Source organism: Sardina pilchardus, chromosome 21 (assembly GCF_963854185.1).
Source record: "Sardina pilchardus chromosome 21, fSarPil1.1, whole genome shotgun sequence".
Lineage (NCBI taxonomy): Eukaryota > Metazoa > Chordata > Actinopteri > Clupeiformes > Clupeidae > Sardina > Sardina pilchardus.
In genome coordinates, this window is record NC_085014.1 from 26,935,171 (window position 1) to 26,957,540 (window position 22,370).

A 22,370-nucleotide genomic window follows, 5' to 3' on the forward strand; every position below is an offset into this window, starting at 1 on the left:
CACATACACTCATCCTACTTTAGGCCCTACAAGGATAAAGATGCATTTTTAATTGTACTGTAATGGCCACTAGGTGTCAGCAGTCAACAAGAGAAGCGATTGTGTTTCACGTTTCTACAATTGTGACCATTTATGAAGTGGATGTAAAATATTTGCTTATGCTTGAGTATGTAATGTTTTGTTGTCATTTCCAACACTTACACTAGCCTACCGATATCCTCCATTCGCCCAATTAAGAGGACAAAGGTCACCGACTAGAGGAGGTTATATATTGACCATTGATTGTTATTTTTTTTTATTTTTTTTGTTTTTGTTTACAGGCCTAACCTTTATTTTTTAAATGTCTCAGTGTGATCATTTTCATTTATACGGCAGTCTTGCATGAAAATTGTAACCTGCTTTTTCCTCTTACCCTCATTGGCTCATTTTCTCTTTCCTTTTTCACTGTATGATGCACACTGCCTCGTTGTGTGAATTTCGCTGTTGAATAGAAATGCCCTTGTTTCCATATATGGTGATCAGAGTCGCGAGCTGCGTCGTGTGCACGGGATTGGGTGATGCGCGTTCATGGCCGTCACCATTTGCTTCCTTATTTGGAAGTGAGTTAAGCGAACCTTAAAGGGGGCAGAGACAGACAAAGGGTGAGGCACAGCAAATTGTGATGGAAATAGTGCGGCTCCATTGCGACACTTGTTACAAGGGTTCTGTAGTGGACTGTACAAGTATATTTATCCTCAAGGTATAGGCTACAAATAAAGTAAAAATGATTAAATAGTTGACGCGGGGCAAATATAAGCTACACTTAAACAAAATTCCGGAGGCGGGTAGTGTATGTGATTGGGAATCTCACATCGCTTTCTCTTTCATTATATCGCCTTCGTGTTGAACGAAAGAGCGAATAAAATGTTAGGTTTCCGAATGCCATAGCTAAATGGTAGACCCTCAAATTCTAACAAGCAGTCTTCGCCTTTAATTCGACAAAATGGCAAGATCAATTGCCATTTCTGTCTTTTTGACAGGGTGCTGTCAGTTTTGGTCTACCCTCGTTTGCAGAACCACCCCATGCAAGTTAGACTGTCGCCTAGCATATAGGGTTCTATTAAAAATCAGCAAATTAAATTAGGCTACTATCACAACGGTGCTACTTATCACACCCAAATGCTTTCATCAAATTTATATGAAAACATATAAGCATCCAACTCCAACTCCCATCATACTCCTTGCTTTAACTCGTGATCATTCTCTTCCTGAGATGCTCGCGCCCAACGCAGCATCACCAAGCACGCGTAGGAAGGCGCGCCCGTGAATTGTATAAAGTGTGTGCAAAACTGAAGAGCGCGTCACAGCTCATTCAATTCCCAGTCAGACGCCGACTAGCACAGAGACAACCATGGTACGTCTACATTTAACAATTATGCGACCTTTGGATATTAGCTCTTGAAGCTTCCTATTTATATTGTATGATCACTTTAACCTATTCAGCTATCTTGTTGTATGGCCAGTGACCAGGTTAGCACTTTATCAGTTGCGCCGACTGGGTTGAGCAGTGCTTGGTGTGGAATCGGCTTGATTCAAATAGTTTGCATCATGGTTGTTGCAGTCCCATTGTTCTTGTCCATATGTGATACAGAGATGTAATTCTCCCCCTTTGTCGAGCGCTAAGAATTTGGCCTGAAATGTTAAGATGGAGTAGAAGCGACCCAAAAACAACTGGCGCCATTTCCTCTCACGCATTATTTCCGCAAATTCAGGCCGTAGGCCGTTTTTCCTGCCCAAGCTGAACTACCATCTCAGCAGTCATCTGCAGAAAACATTTCTGCTCAGTGTTTTGTGTTTAATTTGAGTAGGCCTATTGTTTGCCCATTGTTAAACGACTCCCATCCTCGCATTCCAGTGTCGGCATCCTTCTTGCTAGTTAACCCGCAGGCTACAAATGGTGCCGAGCCTGCTAGCTAGTCATTTCGACTCCATCCTTTGTCTCCGAATGGTCGTCTCAAGCATTTCCACGTACGAACGAACGTTTGAATGCCGGGCACCATAAATCAGGTCGAGGCCTACCGGTGTTTGCGGATCATATTGGTGCAGATTTTGAATCGTCGGTGTGTCTAATCATAACACTAACGTTTTGCGGCTTAATTTAGCAGATGTACGAAGACTGCATTCATGACCCCACCCTAATTCCCGGTGCAGTTTCAACTCACTAACTGTTTCGCACGTCTCCCCACCGGCCTTAGAATATGTCAATATAGTTAATGGACTAAGTAAAAGGCTGTTATCAGCTCCGTTCCCTCGGAGTACATGTAGGGTAGTTTGCTTTTTGGTATTTGCTTTACTGACGGGAAAATGGCCTGTCTGCGTGTCAAGCTGAGTGCACGATGCAAGGCGCTTCCTGGTTTGTCAAATGTTGCGGTGATTCGGAAGCAGCGAAGTTCGATCGAATTATTGGATACATTGTAGACTTTTCCAAGTGCGTCTCCGAATTTTATAATCATATTTGTGGAATACGTTCGTTTTCCCTGACCAAACTGGCTGAACAGCCGACTGCTGTGAAAGCTTGTCTTGGCCCAGTCAGAATAATGCACTATTCAATCATGGGCTGTCTTTCTCGGTACAGACATTGAATGCAAGCGGAAAGTCGACCAGTCATGTCAATCTAGTTTCACATTGAGTCATCACTCAAATTAGACTGTACGTTAGTGTCGACACATTCACTGGCTTAGGCTACTTTTTGTGTGCGAATTATCCTTAATTTCAAGCATTTGATATTAGTTACAGCTGATTAAAATAACTTGATTTCAATATTATTGCGAATTTCATGGTTTTCTTTTAATATATTCCAGGGTTGGTTCGCTTTCTCCTAAGGGTATGCGCTGTCTTGTACGAAGGAAACGCCGGTTCCGGTTCAATGGCGTTCAGCTTTCTTTCCATTTCTAGGTCGCCTGTTTTGAACTTGTCTTGAAACACAGGAGCCCATAGATTTAATGGTTATCTGTATTGTTTTCTGCTCCAGTGCACGCGTTGAATGACAGCGTGTCACCTCACTCTCTGTTGTACCGCGGCATGGGTAGGCTATCCGGTTGGGATGTTACCTGAACCTTGAGAATTTGCTAACGTCACTTGGTGCTTTATGCCTAGAGTTGGTGAGATGGTGGTAGCCCTTAGGCTATGCTCTCTATCAGATGAGATTAGCATTTGTTTGGCTTTCTGAACCTATTTAGTAAATTTCCTGTTTGATTTTAGGGGCTGTCCATTTCCACAAACTTTTCTGTTAATGGACCTGATGGCTTACAGCACACCTGACCACTTATGTTGGGCACAGTCAAGGCTGTCAGACAACACTTGTTGTAAAATATGAATGTGGTCCTGTCATTGCTTTTGGTGTGACCTCAACTGCCTGTGCATCAACTGCTGGCATTGCCCATGTATATTGCAGTGAGGTGCCTGAACATGCTCACTTTTACCAGTCCTTGTGCTCACACCCTTGGCAAAGCTTTCCACACCCCTTCACCACACACACATTCCTTTCAAAGTGGGTCACCCTGCTGCTGATGCCTGGCCCCTATGTAACCTTAGGCCTGTCTGCAGACAAGGAAGTGCTCTTTGAACTTTAATTTGAAGGACCAACACACAATGAAGATCAGGCTAGGGCTAGATGTGAGCTGTCTCAACGGCTCACTTCCTTTGCACTTCCTCAGTGCTACTGTCACCTTTTCTTCCCATGATGTCTTGTGGTGTTGGTTGGCCCCCTCATTCCTTGCCCTGGGCAGAACAGGACATTGTTCTGCATTGTGCCCTGTTGGCTGCTAACCTACCGCTTAATTCCCTGCCTTTGGACTTTGTCTCGTGTTGCGTAAACTAATGGAAATCAGAAGACCTGTGTAGAATTTATGGTCTTGTTGATATGACACAGACTGTTTCTTAATTGCCACAGAAGCTGTATTGTCTGTTTGTATGGCAAAGTTCTTTTCTGTCTGAACTTGTTTCTGTCTCTTCCCATCTCTTTCCCTTTGTGGTCACAGTGTATGTCTTAGCATAGTATTTGGTACTGGTAAGCAGAAGTGTTTATTTTAACACAAGATGGTCCGCAACTGTAAATCTTTCGCTTTGCCATTGGTTGTTTTTATTGCGCTCCCTCTTGCTCTGAGGCAGCCATTTATGCTCAGCTGACGCACACGCTTTCCCTCTATTCTCTAAATCAAGGTTCGGTTGCGTGTTGCAAAACATTTGAGGAAGTGCTTCTCTTCCCGGCTGTAGTCTGTTTCTTATGCCACGCCACCCTGTCGGTGACTGTGTGGGCGTCACGTGATCTTAGATGAATGGTGAGCTTTGTGCTGCACCCAAACCCATCCTTTGGTGTCTGAAAAAAGAATGCAGCTCAGAATCTTGCCCAGGGTCTGTAGGAGATGGTGCCGATGTGTCCTATAGGCTCAAGGAACAAAACCTTTCTCTTACCTTAAGACCATTCTCTTCAGAGACATGTGCGGAGTCCTTCCATTTCACTCCTCTGCCCCACACTACCTGACTGGTAGTTTGACGTCCATTGTCAGGGATTTCCTAACTACTTTCAGCTATCTGCTGCCATCGTGTGGTTCTTTTTTGCAAGTGCAGCCTCCAGACAGATGACATTTCCAAATTTCCATTGGCCCAACCATCTTGGGTAGTCTCCTTTTTAAGAAGTAGTGCATCATATTTGAAAAATGGCATTTGCAAACTGACTGGGCCCCAAAATAACCTGTGATGTATACCCCTGTTGCCACAGCAGACAGCCGACGCATAACCTTTTTTTTTTTTTTAAGTCCGCATTTCAGCACAGGAATATTATTGCCAGTTGCCATTGTGAGTCACAGGAGACCTGACTAACTTTGATCTCTGTTTGTGTGCCAGGCTTCTGGGGTTAAAGTAGACGAGAATGTGCTCCACCTCTTCAACGACATGAAGGTGCGCAAGGCCAACCTCAGCGAGGACGAGAAGAAGAAGAGGAAGAAGGTGGTGCTCTTCTGCCTGAGCAGCGACGAGAAGAAGATTGTCGTGGAGGAAGGCCGCGAGATCCTGCAGGGCGATGATGGCGACCCCTACACCAAGCTCATCAACATGCTGCCCAGTGACGACTGCCGCTATGCACTCTATGATGCCACATTCGAGACCAAGGAGACTAAGAAAGAGGACCTGGTCTTTATCTTCTGGTGAGCCATGATTGCCCTCAGCCATATGGGCTTGGTCGTTTGTTGGTTTCAGAATTAGTGATCATACTTTATCATTTTTTTTTTAGCACATTCGGAAGGGTTTTGTGTGTTGCACAGCATTTAGAGCTTGTCTGTCTTCCCACCCCCACCCAAGTGTTAAACCCCTTATTTATATGCACTTATCTGTCATGTTAGTTGTAAGAAAAAGCACCGCTATGAGATTTGTGAAGACTTGTGCAAGTTCGATGGACTAGTGCAATGTCTTTCTACAGCTCTTCCCCCTAAAGCTTAATTCTGTTTTCAGGGCTCCAGACTCGGCTCCCTTGAAAAGCAAGATGATCTACGCTAGCTCCAAGGATGCCATCAAGAAAAAGTTCACAGGTGAGTCACTGACGATGTTTGCATGCACACCATATTCCTGTTTTAATTGGAGTAATGTCAATATTCCAATTGCGTATGTACTGTAATACATATGCATGCGTCACGTAAACGCAGTAATCTAATTCCTAGAATCAATTATGACCACATTCTGACTCCTTAAAACCCCATCAAGTCCCTTGGCATATGCCTGTATTAACCAGAACATTGAAGCAAGTATACAAATGAGTTGGGGAAATTCCCTGAATATAACTTTGTCTGTGCATGTTCATCCAAAGAATTTTGGTAGCTTAGTTGATTGCCCTGACAACTTGGCTACATGATGGAGAAACGCTGCTGATAATTTGCTCTTCTGGCGTGAGCATGAGGACCATTTATCAAACCTCAATGTTTTTGAAGTTCATGGAATTCATTCATTTGCGAAAGCATCACAATAGTGACTTCTTTAAATTGGGTCAGTGGGGAGACCCAAGGTCAAAGTAGGACCAAGGAGCGAGACTTGAGCACTCGATGCTTTTTAATGCTTTAATGGTGCTTTAATTGCAATAAACGTTTCAACGCCCATGCATGTTCAGTCAAACAGTCTTTAAAGTGGTGTGCAAAAAACTTGGTGGCAGGTTTTGCTTACGCTGCACACAGATCAAGAATCAGAGGAGAAACCTCACAACGATTTATTAGAAGGCAAAACGGCTGCTCTAATCTGGCCAATGTCACCCACCACCACTACTATAGGTTATTGTATGTTCTGTATATTGTATGCAGAGTATGCCAATTAACCTGAACAGAAACATTCCTGTTGCTTAGCATTATTGCCGTGACCAGAATATGGACCCTAATTGAAATGTTGTGCATGTTACCATAGTCATTATAATGGTCATGGCAGCAGGTTTTCATAAGAGACATTTTTGATGTTCCTTTCCTCCATGTACTTACATTTGGTTCACTTTGCAGGCATCAAACACGAGTGGCAGTTGAACGGTTTGGATGACATCAAGGACCGGAGGAGTCTGGCTGAGAAGCTAGGTGGCACATCGGTGGTCTCCTTGGAAGGGAAACCCCTCAACGAATGAGGACAACCTCCCTGTGGGGCTTAGCTGTTCATTCCAACCGGGTGGGGCAGCGGGAGAGGCAGGATCATTGGTGGGACTGTAAAGGGGCAATATTTGCGGGTGGGGTGGGTGAGAGGGACTGTTTCCAAACTCCACACAATTTTAGGCTGTCATTCCGGTTCATATTCAAGGAACAAAAACACAAAAGAGGAAAAAGGACATCGAAAAGATTTTTTAAAAAATGAAGGAGAATGATTATAACTTGAGAAATTAATGTGTGCTGACAGGTTGTTTCTTTTTTTTCTTTTTGTTTAGTTTATTTTTTTCTCGGTTCCATTAGTGCTGGAGAATCGGGGACGGGGCAGCAACCGTTACAACAATTGATTCCTGCAAAATTCGGTTTCTTGCCGTTTTTTTACTTTACTTTTTTTGCCAAACCTCTTGGTATGTTTTTGTATGTGTGTGCACTTGAGACTATAGGAAGTATAGAGACGGAAACATTTCACTCCAAAAGAATGATTGCACGTGAACAAAAAGCATTCTGGGATTTTTCCTTTTTTTTTATTTTTATTTTTTTTAATCCCCCACCCTACCCCTTATTTTGTTTTTTTATTATTATTTCACAACCATTTCCAAGTTTCAAACCAGGGCATCATTGTAATAATATTGAACACATTCTCTTCACTTGTGTTAAAAAAAAAGAAGAAATGAAAAGAAATGAAATGAAGTGGGAATAAATGTAGGAACTGGTAGGTAAAGTCTGTTTGAAATGAGCTGAAGGTTGCTGGGGAGTGATTGTTTGAACAGCCTGTGTACAGATCTTACGAGGGTTATTGGCTTGTGGATGTTTTGTATTGTCTCCTTATCTCTAATAAAAAAGGCACTAAATTAGTTCTCGTCTTTGCTTGATTTTCAAACTGCTTTTGGAGTTGATGCTGACAAGGTTGAGTTATTATGACATGACTTGGGAAATATTCTTGAGAGATTGTAGTCTTTTGAAGTTTGAATGGGGACATGAGTTAGACCCCCCCCCCCCCAATCTTTTCAAGGTATTTGTGTAAGGATGCCATTAATGACCTTTTGTTGGGTAGCATAGTGTGAACATGTGCTGTACCGTCCATGATCTAATAATTGGAATGTATTTCAATGCAAGTTTGGTAGTGGTTTGTAAGATTACATTCATTTAATTGAAATAATTTAGCATTTTATAGTTTCTTTGGTGTTCAAACCCAGTATTTAGATTCTTATGGCAAGTGAGGTACTATTTTCAGTTGTCATTGGGGGGAGAAAAATACCATATGTGTGTTAAGTCTATATTGCCCTTCCTTTGTCGCAAGTTGATTTTGTCCAAGCCCTTAATGGGCGTTCTTGTCTTGTCCATATCTGCATTATGATATTTAGCAGGACTACAGTGAAGTCATTGGTGGATGTGGATGGTTTCAAAGCGAAATGGGATCGTGCTGTTTGAACTTACGTATTCCTTTTCCCATTGTAATGCAAATGCTTTGGATGCCATTATGACATGCCTCCTAAATTAAACGTTGATGTAATATTTGGATACGTCTGTAGTTACAAATATTTTATATTGTTTGAAGAAAGGTTTTCTTTTAGTAGCTACAGTTGGTTATGAAAACACCATTTAAATTTTAGCCTGCTAACAAATTGGCTTATGGCCAACAACATGGCTGATTTAGATGGACTTTTGATTTCCTGACCAGACCAATGGGTGCATATCAAAATGCACCTTGATGTCCAAGTAGCGCAAGTCCGGTCTTCAACACATTTTGTTGTCATTCTAAAAAGTGCATTTGTCACTCTCAAGCCTTATTGAGTAGATACATAAAAGAATCAACATTTGACCGCAAGGGGGCGCCACATACCCATTTGTATGCTGTGCTGTCTATTCACTGTGGGATTTTATTTTCAGCCATGGCACTTGCCAAGCGAAAAATGCCTTTAGTTTTACAGATTGATATTTGAACAATTGTCGTGTGGATGATTGCATACTTACATACAAGACAGATATTTCAGATAGACATCTTTAATTAAAATAGAAGCATTTTAAATAATTTTATACCCAACATCAAGTGTCCCCAAAACCAGGCCCTTTGAAGCTATCCATTTTAAGCAGTCACACATAATACCTCTGCAACTATATTTGCTGAATTGAATATGAACCATTATAATTTGAAATAAGAAGTGTGAAATGTCATTGAGTCAGAGTCAGATAGAAGAAACAGAATATCAAAATGACAGGTGTAGCTCAAAACACAGAGTGAGTAAAATCTACATCAAAACATCATAGATTCTGATATGGGTGGGAGATTTCCTTCCCACAAATGTCAGTGGTTTTAGAACAATATTGTGGGCATATTTAATTGAAAGATCAAAATGAGTTTATCCCATCATGAAATGTAAACAAACTGTTACATTAATCTTCTGAATTGCAGCAAGGGCACCAAAAGAGTATAAAGTCCTGATCAGGCACAAGGGTATCGTGGGTCAAATTCTCAGATCCAATTTGGATTAAAATAAAGTGTAGAAAAATAGTTTAGGGGATAATAGTGTTCTCCAAAGACTAACATGGATCACATTAAACCGCATTAAACCTTAAAACTCACTGCAGATGGGCTGAAAACACAAAACACAACAAGCACGGCTATTTTCTGTCCTTTGTCGTCACCAATCCTGTCCCCCATCAGTCTCTACTGCAATCCACCTGGTTCCCGTGAACCCAATAGCAGATCTGCGCAAACTTGAGGGGGGTGAAGCGCACCGCCACATTATAATCCCGGTTCTCCCCGTCGATCTCCAACCACTGGTGTCCAGAGAAGATGCCGATGACCTTCCTCTCCCAGCGCTCCAGGCCGTTGTCCCACACGCGTCCGTACACCCCGGATCCGCTGGCCCCCGGCCGCGCGTCGCAGTGCTGGTAGATCAGGTCGTTGGACTCGTCCTCCACCGGGCAGAAGCGGTACACCAGCTCGCCCGGCCGGTCGCTGTCGAAGCCCGAGAAGTGGATCCGCTTGCCGGCCAGGTCTTGGGCCGAGGGGGCCACGGCCATCCGCATGAAGGGCCGGCGGTGGGGCCAGCGCAGCTCCAGCAGGGCGTAGTCGTAGTCCATGCTGACCTCCTGGGGCCCCTGGATCCACCCTTTGGGCACGCGCGTCCGCTTGACGCGCACCCAGCGCACCAGGGGCTTCTTGGAGGGCGCGCTGGGCAGCGTGACGTTGACCAGGGAGGAGGGCGGGATCAGGAAGCCCACGCGGAGCTTGCGCGCGCCCTTGACGTAATCCTTGCCGTCGTGCACGCAGTGGGCGGCGGTGAGCACGTGGCGCTGGGACACCAGGACCCCCGTGCACCCGGTGGAGATGCGCACGGCCGTGGAGAACGGGTAATCCAACAGGAAGTGGTCGCCGCGGATGTTGAAGCGCCCGTCCGCCCCGTAGATCTGCCGCTTCTGCCGCCGCCGGCGGCGCCCGGCGGAACCCCGACGCCTCCCGGTGGCCGAGAAGGGGACGGCGGGCTCGGGCTTCCAGTCGGCCTCCTCGTCCTCGTCCAGGTCCACGGCGGTGAGGGTGCGCGAGCCGTTGGAGTAGAGCGTCTCGAAGGCCAGCTGCTCGGCCAGCTCCTCCCGCCTGGCCTGCTCGCCCCGGTGGAAGCAGCTGGCGTTGCAGTGCGTGGTGAAGTCCAGCTGGGCCTGGGCACTGAAGCGGGAGCGCACCAGGGGCAGCGGGGTGTGTGCCACCAGGGAGGGGATGTGGGGGGGCGCAGGCTGGTGGGGCAGGACACAGGACACCCAGGACAGGGGCAGCAGCAGCAGACAGACGAGCAGGAGGGAGCAGCAGGGACGGGAAGACATCGGCGTGTGATCAAGGGCCATGGCTGTTCGTAGGCTGTCCTGAAAGGAGACATGGAGAATAATCCCGTGAGCTCTCAGAATTCAAAAACATCACAGCAAGCACAGAAAGCCCCTCAAAAGTACACCCACGCTGGCTGTGGCCGGCAGTGAAAGAGTCCCCATTCACGCTTGGCGATCAGCAGACTGCTAAGCTGATTTATGATGCCTTGCGTGTCGATTCAACACGTTCAGCAGTCCAACACATACCAGGGCAGTCTTTTTAATATACTCCACGATTCATACAGCTGCCATATTTCAACTGCATAGCTGCAGGCCATGGCAATAACACCTTCATCAACACACACCAGGCCCAACCCTAACTTCTGTCGGTCTGGCTGTCAGCTTTTCAACCACTCCTCAACTAATGTTGATTTATTCAAGCTTTGCTGTGTGTCTTCTGGCCAATACAATAGAATACGGAAGTCAACCATATCATTACTTTTATAATGATGCTGGCTGGACCTGAGGTGGTGTGCGTGTACAGTATGTGTGTCCATGCTTCTGTGCACCGTCCATGCTGTTATGACAACCTAGCATATAGTCTTTAGTTGGTCAATAAAACATACTAATACCACTGACTGAATAAAAGCGGTTCCTATCTACAAGCATTATTAATGAAGCTTCTATTAAGCATCATATGGCTCCAAAAAGCACGAATAAACACAGTTATCATCATGGTTATTGTTATTATTCTGTTCATTCTGTTTAGTCTAATAATAGTTTGTATTTCTTTTATATAGGCCACGACAGCTATAAACTGTTATTTTACTGTTAATGCCATGTTTATTGATGTTATTGTAAGTCGCTTTGGACAAAAGTGTCTGCTAAGAGCCATAAACATAAACATGTCATCAGCTCCATTACCAAGACAACGATTTACTGAGCATTTAGTGTTGTCAGGATGTGTAAGGTCTTACACTATACATTGTAACACTTAAGTGGCGTCATTACTATGTGTAAATAACCATGTAAAGCATGTGTAACACATTAATTATGTTGTAACACATTAATTATTGTTTACTACTCTTTGTGAGGTTTAAGTAGCCTACAGTGTTACTGGAAAATGCATACAACGTCCTTGTGGGACCTTAAATAATTAGTCATGTTCTTATAGAATAGAATCTAATTTGTAGGGAATTCTCTTTTCTATTCATTCAAAGATGGCAAGTGCCACTACATCATGGCGAGTGCGGTTATATGTGTGTGAGAGAGAAAGGGAGAAAGTGAGAGACTAGCTCTGACAAATCTATGATGTAAGAATATGGGCCCTGAGGGTCTTGTGGCAAAAGTGGGCGCAGGTGTCTGAGAGTGAATCAGCGCAGGTCCAGACATGACTCTGATGAGCTCCACACCAGCGGAGCAGGACAGGGGTCAGCCAGAGCACACCCCATACATAACCCCACAGCACATGGAGCTGCCCTTTTTACTGACTCTCTGACAGCACGCCTGTCTTCTTGAAGAGTCATAGTGAAACACTGTGATACATGGCATGGATGACAATGATCCAGGACAAACCAATTAGGTCTTCTCTAAAGTGTTTGCCCACCTACTTACATTTTAACTAGAATTTTAGACAAAGTTAGGTCATTATCCACTGTTAAAAGATATAGGCAAAGATCCTTTAGCTTTCTCAGCTATGATATATTGTCATTCTTGAGCGGTATATCCCAAGGGCCTACCCATAATAATTGTAATGAAACAATCAGGAATATTCCCAGTTCCCATTTCCAGGCAGTAAGACCTTTGTCACTAATGACAACAACGGAGTACTTGGTTATGTGCAAGTTGTTCCCTTGTTCCACTCTCCCCTATTTCCACCCACCATGACTAGATACTAAACGCATCTTTGACCCCTTGTGACGCCTCTGGAATTCCCTGAGAGGGACCTGTTTCCCAGACCACTGCTTTGTTCACCTACCCACCCACCTCGTTGTCTTTTGTTATCTCTTAGATCTTGATTGAATACTCAGCAAGCCCGTGTCCACTCCTTGCGTTGTTGGTAAACTCACAGACAACAAGCTCTGTTTGCCCAGTCCTCACTTTCACGCGTCTACAACCCGTTTTGCCGTAAAAAAAAACGTGGCTACAGTCGTCAAACTTTGTTCATTGTTCCCATGCATTCCATACAATGCAAAGTTTGCAGAATTGTACACTGCGTAAGGTTGACAGAACAGCTAAAAGAGCCCTCGGTGTGGGCAAAATTTAATTCCACGCATAGTCATTTCTACTACGCATTAAATCGCTTTCGAAGAAACTTGTAAGAAGAGCCATTGTGCATTTGAGCTACTGTTGGAAGTAAGGGTGGTGGTACTCTACCTGATAAGAGAATCGATATACGTTCAAATTTCAGTCATGCTCCTCTTCCTCGTGAACACCGGGTATGTTAATTCTCAAGTGAAGTCTCATCTCGCCAGAGATTTTGACAGGTCCAGCTGATCTCCCCAAGATTCGACTGAAATAATATTTAGATCGACGACGGTTCGATCACTCTTCAAAGTTGTCTGTCCTAGTTCCTCGAATGGTAGAAATGTCAAAGGAGCGTATTTTCCGAGTATGGGATAGTACAGTTCCTCCGTCCCATGAGAGACAGGCAACTAAAAGTATTGTGGGACCGCTTCTGCTGGAGCGGATAGTCAACTAGACGCTGTTGCGCTTGCTCACACGGTCCTAGTGCCGTTTCAGCTACACCAGCTTCTCTTCCTATAACTTAAGGGATGGGTGGTGGGAGGGTTTTGATTTCTATAAGATTCACCAGAAACTGTAGGTCAAGTTCATTATGCTACAGGGAATAAAATAACCAATCATTGAAGAGGTTGTGTGGGAGGGGAGGGGGGCGAAAGAGACTAATTCCAGTCACTTCTATAAAATAGTGATGTATGTCTATACAGGATTACCAAATGTAAACACCATAAGACAACACGATTAATGTATTTCATGTAATGGTAGAGAAGCAATCATTTAAATGTTATGAAAACGTATTTCAAACTTGAGTTGAACAGTGGCTTTGAGGGTCAACAGCAGTCCAGTGGCTGGCTAAATTCCAGGGATGTCTGAGCATGTTGTGGCCAAGTTGGCAGATCCACCGACCCACATAACCTTCTGACCTTGATCTCATTGAAGTCCTCTCCTCACACCTCAAAGCTCAAGCAGATATGTGGAATTTGAGACTCTCCTCTTGTCCGGTGGAGAGCCCGACCCTGCTCGCCACGCCTCTGGAGCAGATGTGTTACACAGGAAGTGGCTTAGATAGACCCAAAGCCACAGTGTCCAAAAACCCAATTACTATGTCAAATGCTAACACGTGCATGACCACTCTGTCATGGTGTCCATATTACTTTTGGAGTCACACTGCAGGATGCTTAGGGGAGAATGGGGTAAGTTGAGCAGGGGCTAAGATGACCACCCCTTTTTTTAGGAAACTGTGAACCAACTTGATCATGTGGCAGCATTTTAAGGAAGAGAGAATCATTCTTTTCAATATGTGGCTACAGCACATGGCAAATGTGGTAAAACATAATTGTGTAAAAATATATGTTTGTTTTTTGTTCTCCAAAGTTCTCCATTCAAGCCAAGAATTAGGGTGATTTAGAGAAAACGGAAATAGAACAACATTCAAGTGCATTACACCTCCACTGGAACCCTTTAAAACTATGTCACATAAGGAGTAAGTTGTGCCACGAGACCAACTTTTTGGGCAGAGAGTATATCTCTTTACCCTTATAAGTTATCAAAGATTTTTGGTTACAGAAGCTGTACAACACTGTGAATTTTTGTTTGGTGTGGAGGTTACAAAACAAAACCTCTTTGACACATTATAATGATGAAGAATGTAAAAAAAAAAAGTTTCACACAGACAGAGATCGCACTACGTCTGTGCTATCCACGTAGGCCATTTCAGGTCAGTGTGAGATAGTGATATGAACACTTTGTTGTGGAGACATCGGGAGAGACAATCAAGCTATGAGTCATCAGGAAGTTGTGGGCTCAGTGTTGTGGGGGCAGCCAGAGCACGGTCTGGGAAAGGTCCTCTCTGAGCATGTGTGAATCGGTGAGGAGCCACAAGAAAGCGCTGCATAGCGATGCTATCACACTCTTCGGGGTGGTGGGTTCCGTGGCACGCGAGGGCGAATCCCCTCCGCACGCGCGCGCGTGTGTGTGTGAGTGTGTGCATTGGCCTGCCACCATCTGTTCCCCTTCGTCTGGTGCACTCGAGTAGCTCTCCTTCATGCTCCCGCGTCGGCCACCTCCAGTTGCAATGGAAAAGAGTCGGGAACGAGCCATAAAAGAGCCAAAAGCAGTCACATGTGGGTACTGTTCTCCCGCTCAGCCTGTCATTAGAACCAACGCAGCCTTGAAAAAAAAAAAAACACGCTGCCATGCCGTCTCCAACAGGACTGGAATCCAGCTTGCTGGACAGTTCCCAGCTCCCTTTACAGTAGGCTTGTTGTTCTTGACCTGTGCTGGCTTCACGCCTCAGACGTACTGGGGACGAGGAGGGGTGGGGGGGGGGGGGGGTGTAAGAGTGTATAGTGCACTTGGGAGGGGTCCCTCATGCAACAAGTCCAATCATCCAGAGTTCCATTTCTGACACCTCGGACATCAGAGACATGTCCTAACAAGGCCAACGCCTCAATGGTCTCCCACGGTCAGTGTCCTGCGCTGTGGTCATTCTGGTCTTTCTGATTCCCTTACAGAAACACAGCAGACGCTCAATTAAATAGGCTCCATGTGACGGGCTAAGTTTGGAGCAGCACTCCGCATTCCCGACACCTCACTCCTTAGAAATGTGCAGTGGGTAGCCTTACCAAAACAATCACAGCATCAAATCCAGTCGCACCACCAGTGCGGCTGGATTTATATGGTGCTTTCACTACACAGGAGCTGTCTTAGAAGCTTTACAGAAGCGGAGACGACGCACACCCTCGGGGCATCTTAAAGTTGGTTTAGGGCAGCTGCTTGGGTGAATCCAATTACAGCCGAGGGTGTTGGGCTAGAATTGATTCAGCTGAGAGGAAACTGTAAAGATTCCATATGTGTGGCTTAGCGCAGGCTATGTGTGAACAGGCATACCGACAATATCCATGGAAACGGCCAACTTGGAGAGCACAAGTCAAAGCCTGTGTGAGAGCAAGCTTCTGTGCTATTCTATTCATTCCCCGTGTGCAACATTGTGGCCTATTAGAATTGCTAAGGTGCTCGGCCGGAGAGCCACCAAAATGGAGGATTTGTTTGGCGCTGTAAGATGAGACAGTTATAATGGGCTATAGAGTTCTTTCAGGAGTCTATATCTCCCCTCAGGGGAGGGCTCCTGCCTCTAGTCTTTTCAACAGAGCTCCGCTGAGACAGTCTACACAATCAGACATCTCATCCTGGCCATTTTCACACATAAAGAACCCCTCACATCCACATATACACAAAACAGACATACACACACACACACACACACACACACATACACATACACATACACATACACACAAGCATGTATCAACAGCAGGCAGTCTGGAGCCATTCTTTTCTATCTATTCCTTATCACAATACCACAGTAGGCCACATTACATGCTCCGCTCCCTCTGCTCTAACACACTCCCTGGTCCATACCTACACACACACACACTCTCTGGTCCATCCACACACACACTCACACTCACACTCACACTCACACTCACACTCACACTCACACACTCACACACACACACACACACACACACACGGCCCGCTGCTGGTGGCTAAGAGCGTAGCATAGGGTCTGTGCATCCGCAGGCCGTCTGGAGTCCAGTGCTTGGCTGGAGCGCAGGTGCGCGGCTCGCCCCACTGGTGGGCCGGTGGCGGGGGTGGGGTAATCTGGCCCTGTTGTGATTGCTCAGCTGACACGGCGGCTGTCTTACAACAGCTCTCAATGTGAGCGGGGATTATTAACGAGATCACAGGGCTTTCTCTGTGCTCCTTTAATCCCATAATTGGCCCACAGAAACAAGGCCGCGGTCAGGTCTCGCAGCGGCCGACTGAACCTTTCATAACACCGGCCCCCTCGCTCTTGACCCTCCCAGCTTGAGATTACTGTCCTTCGGAGTTTTTAATGTGCTCCTCGGAATGCCGGAGCTCCCACTAACTCTTCGGCAGGCCCATGGCTGTGAACACAAACAATGTCCCCTTTCTGCACTTTCGCCGCTCGCTCCGCGCTTCTTTACGTCCCGCCCGGCCTTCTTTTACGATCGCCCGGGTGTTTTATTTCTCCCTCCCCGCCGCCGCACCAAAGGCCTCTCAGCGTGAGCAGCAGCCCGAGCGATCAGGCCCACTTCATCTCCCCCTGCTCCTCTCCTCTCCTCTCCTCTCCTCTCCCCTCCTCTCCTCTCCTCTCCTCTCCGCTCCTCTCCTCTCCTCTCCCCTCCACTCCTCTCCTCTCCCCTCCGCTCCTCTCCTCCTCCCCTGCTCCTCTCCTCTCCTCTCGTGGAGCGGCCCCACGCTCAACATGCACTGCTAGCCTTTCCAATAACATGCCTGCATGAGAGATTTGGCCTGCGCTCCTTTTCCATTTCCAAACTTTCCTCTTTTGTCTGAAAACAACCAACCAATATGGCCTCTCTCTCTCTCCCTCTCTCTCTCCCCCTCCCTCCCTCTCTCTCCCCCTCTCTCTCTTTTTATCTATCCATCTCTGTCACATTTTTTATACCCAGTGGTGCTATTTAAAATGACTCTATATTCCTCGTGTTCATCAGTCCCGCAGGCCGCTGCTGTGTCTGCGTTTCCTGAGCTCCCCAGTACTCCTGCCGGGCCAGGAGGGTATGCACAGAGCTGCGCTTCCCTCGCACGATGAGCTCATCTGCACTTTGGCAGCGTGGAGACGTGAGTGGAAAACAGGGGAAAACACTGTTAGCGAAAACAAGCGCAGGAATGCTCCATGAATCATTCTTATCACTTTGACTTGCGAGAGCGAAGGCTGCCCAGGACAGAGCTGGCACGCTGGCATGGCCACAGGGTTGGACGGTAGATGGGTAATGTTTCCAGAATCTTCTGTCGAGTTGTTATCACACAAGTGTGCAGGCAACTTCAAACAGTATCTGCTTCAACTCACAATATGCTGTATGGAACTGTCTGCCCTGTGCGTGGGCAGATCTCACTGTTTGTCTTCTCTTTTTGGGCACCTCATATGTCCTGAAGTTGTCAGATTGGCAAAGCATCTGCCCAAATACCTCATCATACCATGTGCTGTTCTTGGAAGAGATGGGTGTGAATTTGAAGCCGATGCCTAAGAAAGCATACCACTAACTCCACAAGTGCGAGTGCCAACATAGATAAGGTATGGGATTATACATGCCAGAGACACAGACAGTTTTGCAAATTCATATCTAATTACAATGTCGGAAAATCATTATGTGTCTCCATTGCCCCTGCAGGCCAGGAGCAGTAGGCTGGCGTGCATATGGGCTTGTGCTGACTTGCACTAGGGGTGTATACAGTAATACATAGAAAATGTTTATTATTTTTCCTGTGCCAGAAGCCAGCTGATAAAACACACACTGCCATGTTCAGGGTGTCTGACGCCTGGTATTTTTCACAGGTTCGGCGCTTTGCATTCATTGTCACACAAGCTGCAGCCTGCGCCTGTGCCTGTGATCTCATCCCACCCACGGTTCTTCAGCTCTGTTTTACAGGGCAACCTGAGCAGCGGGCTGTTCTGTAAAAGCCGGTTCCAAGTATGCACAGTGAGGGCATGAATGCAGGGTTCTTGTTGGAGCTTGATACGTTGCCCTGGCATTCTTATGTGCCTGGGTAAATGCTGCCGATGCCCTCTTAGTGCTGAAGCTGCTTTTCTGCAGTGTCCAGCGGTGCACAGGAATTATATTGGCTTGCCAATGAGTGTAGAATCCCAGAAAATGCCTCTTAAATTTGTGAAAAGGATGTTATTAACTCGGAGGAAAGTATGTGTGATTGGATGTGATGTGCAACACTCTCGGTTCTCACAATAGCTCGGCTCTGTTGACTGTGGCTCTTGCCAAGCAATTCATCACGACGCACATCTAAACAAAGCCAAGGCCCTTCATGTCCCCTGTTGACACAGAACAAACAGTCACATAAATTGAAACCAGAGCGGCGGAGAGAAGTCTGCGTCTCTCCCAGATCGCCATCGCTGTCGACGGCTCGCCCTCTGTTCTCTCTCCGAGCGCTTGCGACACGCAGTATCAAGCGTCGGCGCGATGGATCCACAGGGGAAGCCAGCTGCAGGCGTGGAGGCGGAGGGGGGAGGTGGTGCTGCGGTCCAGGGCTGCACAACAACAGATGTTGGTCTACTGGGAGCCAGCATGAACTCCAGACATACCAGCAGCACTAATCAATAACTGTGACCTTAGGAGAAGCCGGCAGGTCCTAGTCACACAGCATGAAGCCTTTGCATTTTTTGGACGACTCGGCCTAATGCTTCTGACTCACTGAGGCCTGTACACCCTGCATGAGAACATTCCACCGAGTTAGGCAGTGGAACTGTACTTCTCTCTCCCTCCCTCTCTCTCCTCCCTCTCTTTCCCTCTTTCTCTCTTTCCCCCTTGTTCTCTCTGTCTCTCAACTGTCTCTTATTCTCACTCACATCAAACAGAGATGATCTTTGTCCCCAGTGACTCTTGCCTGGATGAATAAGGATGAAAAGTGGATGGGAGTGGAGGTCACTCAGCCTTGCAGCTGAGCACACATAAATTACAGGAACTTGCGATGGCAGATTAATGAACACCATTTTGGATAATGGCCGCTCGGTTAGCAAGTCCTCCGCTGCACCTGACCCTGCGCGCAGCACCGAGGGGAGCGGGCAAGTCCACGAGCCAGACGTCCGCACAACACCAAAACCGTCCAACTTTTTTCGTCAAAAAGAGGTGTCAAATTACTTCGGAACAAACATGCCAAAATCTCCCTTCTGTCCAGTGCGAGCGTGCAAGCGCACATGAAAACAGAGCCTCTGTTATGTAGCAACATGTTGTTTACATCTGAGTCAGGCTTTTCAGAGAAGAACGTGTACTCACCCAGATGCCGAGTTTACATGCCTGTGTGTGCCTGCATGCGCTTCACACTGCTGGGTGAGGGTGTAGGTGAGGAGGGCCACTCAGGATCACTGACTCAGAACCACTCAAGAGCAAGATCATGGATGGGACACATGCCCTCGTTAGTTCCCTCTCATGCGTTTGTGTCACGTCAGGGACCACTTCCCATGCAGATTAGGTTTCAAATTTTTGGTGTGTCAACCCACACGTGGGACTTAATTTAGACGGACTCCAGTTCTTTCCCGTCATCGGCCGGTGGCCCTCTCCCAGCCTCCACCCTCTTCTTCGAGCCCCGTGCGCTGAGTAACAATCAAATATAAAATGATTTAAACACAACAGCGTGTGCAGGAGACGGAGAGAACATTCCCAATTCCGGGGGGAATCAAAGGCCAGGAAAACAACCTCAAGTCATCAGGCAGAGTGGAGCAGCTCTCCTATGAGGCCCTGATTAAACGGTCCAAGCTATTTACAGCCGACCTCTGGCTGAACCGTTCTCAGAAAGTTGCATTAGATGCAGGTGAGAGTTGAAGCCAGCGGGCCTCTTTTTGCCAACAATGGCCTGATCCCCTGGTAAATCCCACCATTAAGGCTCCACCTGGAGTTCCTGAGTGGTGATATGATCGGCCTGTGTTTGGCCAGCAGTCCGTGCAGGCAGGCGAGGCGTGCGTGTACAGAGCCGTGTCAGTGGCCCGCGCCTGGACACTCATCTGTCAGTGCAGGCATGCCGGGGGGCAGCGGAGCACGACAAGGGCCACCTGAGTCCTCCGCGGAATGTTCTGGAATTTTATCAGTCCTGCCGGAGCCGCTCCCCGCTGAACAAAGAGCCCTGCCATGGAAACGCAAGGGTGTATGAGCAGCACGGCATAAACTATAGCAGTAACTGAGACCTCAGGTCTGCCAACAGTGCTTCACAGCTGTCCAAAACCCCCCCTCCCCTCCAATGAACATGTGAGCTCTGTAGGCATCCTCATCCAGAACTAATTAGCAGATGCTGATCAGGAGCAACCCAATCAGTGGAATATGCTCAGCGTCTGCTCCTCCTTAATGAGACATTTCCCCACTGGGGCACTGAACTGTGTGAGTGCATCACACAGAACACAAGCAAACACAGGCCCCCGCGCCTGTAATAAATCACGCTGCTCTGCATGCTAAGTCTTAGCAGATTGCAGTGCAGCATCAGACAGCTGCTAGCCAAGGCTAATCTGTGTGGTCCATGCTGGAAGCTGGAAAAATGGAGGATAAAGGGTATCAAAGGATATCACAGCTTTATTTCAGTTTTAAATTCTTTGATCTCTTTTCTTGGTTCTTTGTCGTAAAAAGTGTAGATTTATTGTGTGTACTAAATCTGAGTCTGATTATCAATCAATTCCGAGACTGAAAATGAATGCAGGTGTGATCAATTTTCCAAAAGTTGAGACTGTGACTGTTTTTTATTATCACATCTTGACTGCTTCACACAAATTATGCTTACACGTCGACAAAATGTTGTGTGACACTGTAACTAGGGTCGTATTTAACACAACATTTCTGTGTAGCCTACGACTACTAGAACCACAGCTTAATAGAGTATAACACTGATTACATGGATGACCCCCTCAAGGATTCGTATGTGGGCTTGGGGAGCGTGTGGGTAAGCCAAAATGAGCACTCCCTAAAGTACAGCAATTAGGTAATCTGAGATGGCAATGGGCCGTATTCACTCCTCGAGACCGTATTCCCTTAACAGGACAAAGCAGATGAGCGCGAGCAATGGGGTCAGGGAAATTTTCATGTTTACCAAAAAAAGTGCGGAGTGGAGGGGAAGAGTGGAGGGAGGGAGGACGTGGCTTCTCTTCCTGCTGCATTCTTTCCCTCATCAGGAATTCAGAGGTTTGGCAGGCATCTTTTATTATTGGATTTCTTCCCTCCTCACTTGGGAAGGACAAGTCGGCCTGTTCTGGTCTCAGTGGATTGTGGAACAGCGAATGCGTGGCTTGAGCCTAAAACCAGTCTTGTGGTCTCCAGGAAATCTAGGCCCCGGACAAGCCCCTTTAAGCTTTTAAACACCACAAATCTAACTAAAGCAAATGATTCCATGAGTTTTACTGATAATGCAATAAAAGTAAGAAACAAGTCGAAAGGTACAGAGTACAAGAAGCCTGCAAGGAATACCAAAAGAGATGGCTTAGATGTAATCCAATTGACATATGGCACAGAACGTCTATTATCTAATACACATGGACCCTGTTAGCTTTGTGTTTTTCGATGACACCAGATGAAAAGATGGGCCTTTGCGTCATGACAATGCTGGAATGTGGCCGTGCCGTTCCCACTGGGCGCAGCTATTCCCTATTGTTTCCCGGCTGATTCGATTGAAGCTATTGTTTTGTCGCTAGCGTGCTAATCCACAAATGATTGATGTAATTATATAAATCCATTAACAGCAAGCAGGCCAAACTCAGTCTGACATTTGGGGCATGACAAAACAAACTCGCATGACAACTGCTTAATTGGAACCTTATCTCTGGGCATTCCTGGCCAGCGAGACCTTTTCTGAGGGCATTAGCACCAGCTAGGCCAGGCTCAGTGCTAAAGACCCGTTTATGGGTCTCCCTTTCTGGAAAGGTCTGTGCGCAATTTGAAATACGCTGTGTCGAGCCAAAGAAAACATGACATGGAAAAGCATCAGCCTCGTCCCTGACAGCAAGAATCTATTTGAGAGCCCCTTAAAACAACAAAAAGCAATCACCATGTTTTTAAAAGGGGGCTGCGACAAAGGCGCCTGTACCAGCAACAAAAAACCAACCCTCCATACATGTTTTAATCTGTTCCCACATCCCACATGTGACAT

The 22,370-nt window shown here is 46.4% G+C and overlaps 2 protein-coding genes across 3 annotated transcripts; one reads left to right on the plus strand and one right to left on the minus strand.

The window, feature by feature from the left end:
• The first annotated feature begins 1,250 nt into the window (after positions 1-1,250).
• cfl1 (cofilin 1) lies at positions 1,251-7,501 on the plus strand. Its single transcript, XM_062523844.1, has 4 exons — positions 1,251-1,393; positions 4,885-5,183; positions 5,488-5,564; positions 6,513-7,501. Exons 1-4 carry the CDS (start codon positions 1,391-1,393, stop codon positions 6,629-6,631), a joined length of 498 nt encoding a protein of 165 aa, XP_062379828.1. The 5' UTR covers positions 1,251-1,390; the 3' UTR covers positions 6,632-7,501.
• A 1,134-nt stretch (positions 7,502-8,635) lies between these two features.
• Positions 8,636-13,152, minus strand: prss23 (serine protease 23). Of its 2 annotated transcripts, none has more exons than XM_062523843.1 (2): positions 12,849-13,152; positions 8,636-10,511 (listed from the first exon to the last, which is right to left on the minus strand). In XM_062523843.1, exon 2 carries the CDS (start codon positions 10,491-10,493, stop codon positions 9,309-9,311), a length of 1,185 nt encoding a protein of 394 aa, XP_062379827.1. In that variant the 5' UTR covers positions 10,494-10,511; positions 12,849-13,152; the 3' UTR covers positions 8,636-9,308. The 2 variants fall into 2 exon arrangements, with proteins under 2 accessions (XP_062379827.1, XP_062379826.1); XM_062523842.1 differs by having other exon boundaries at positions 12,828-13,151.
• Positions 13,153-22,370: the final 9,218 nt, after the last annotated feature.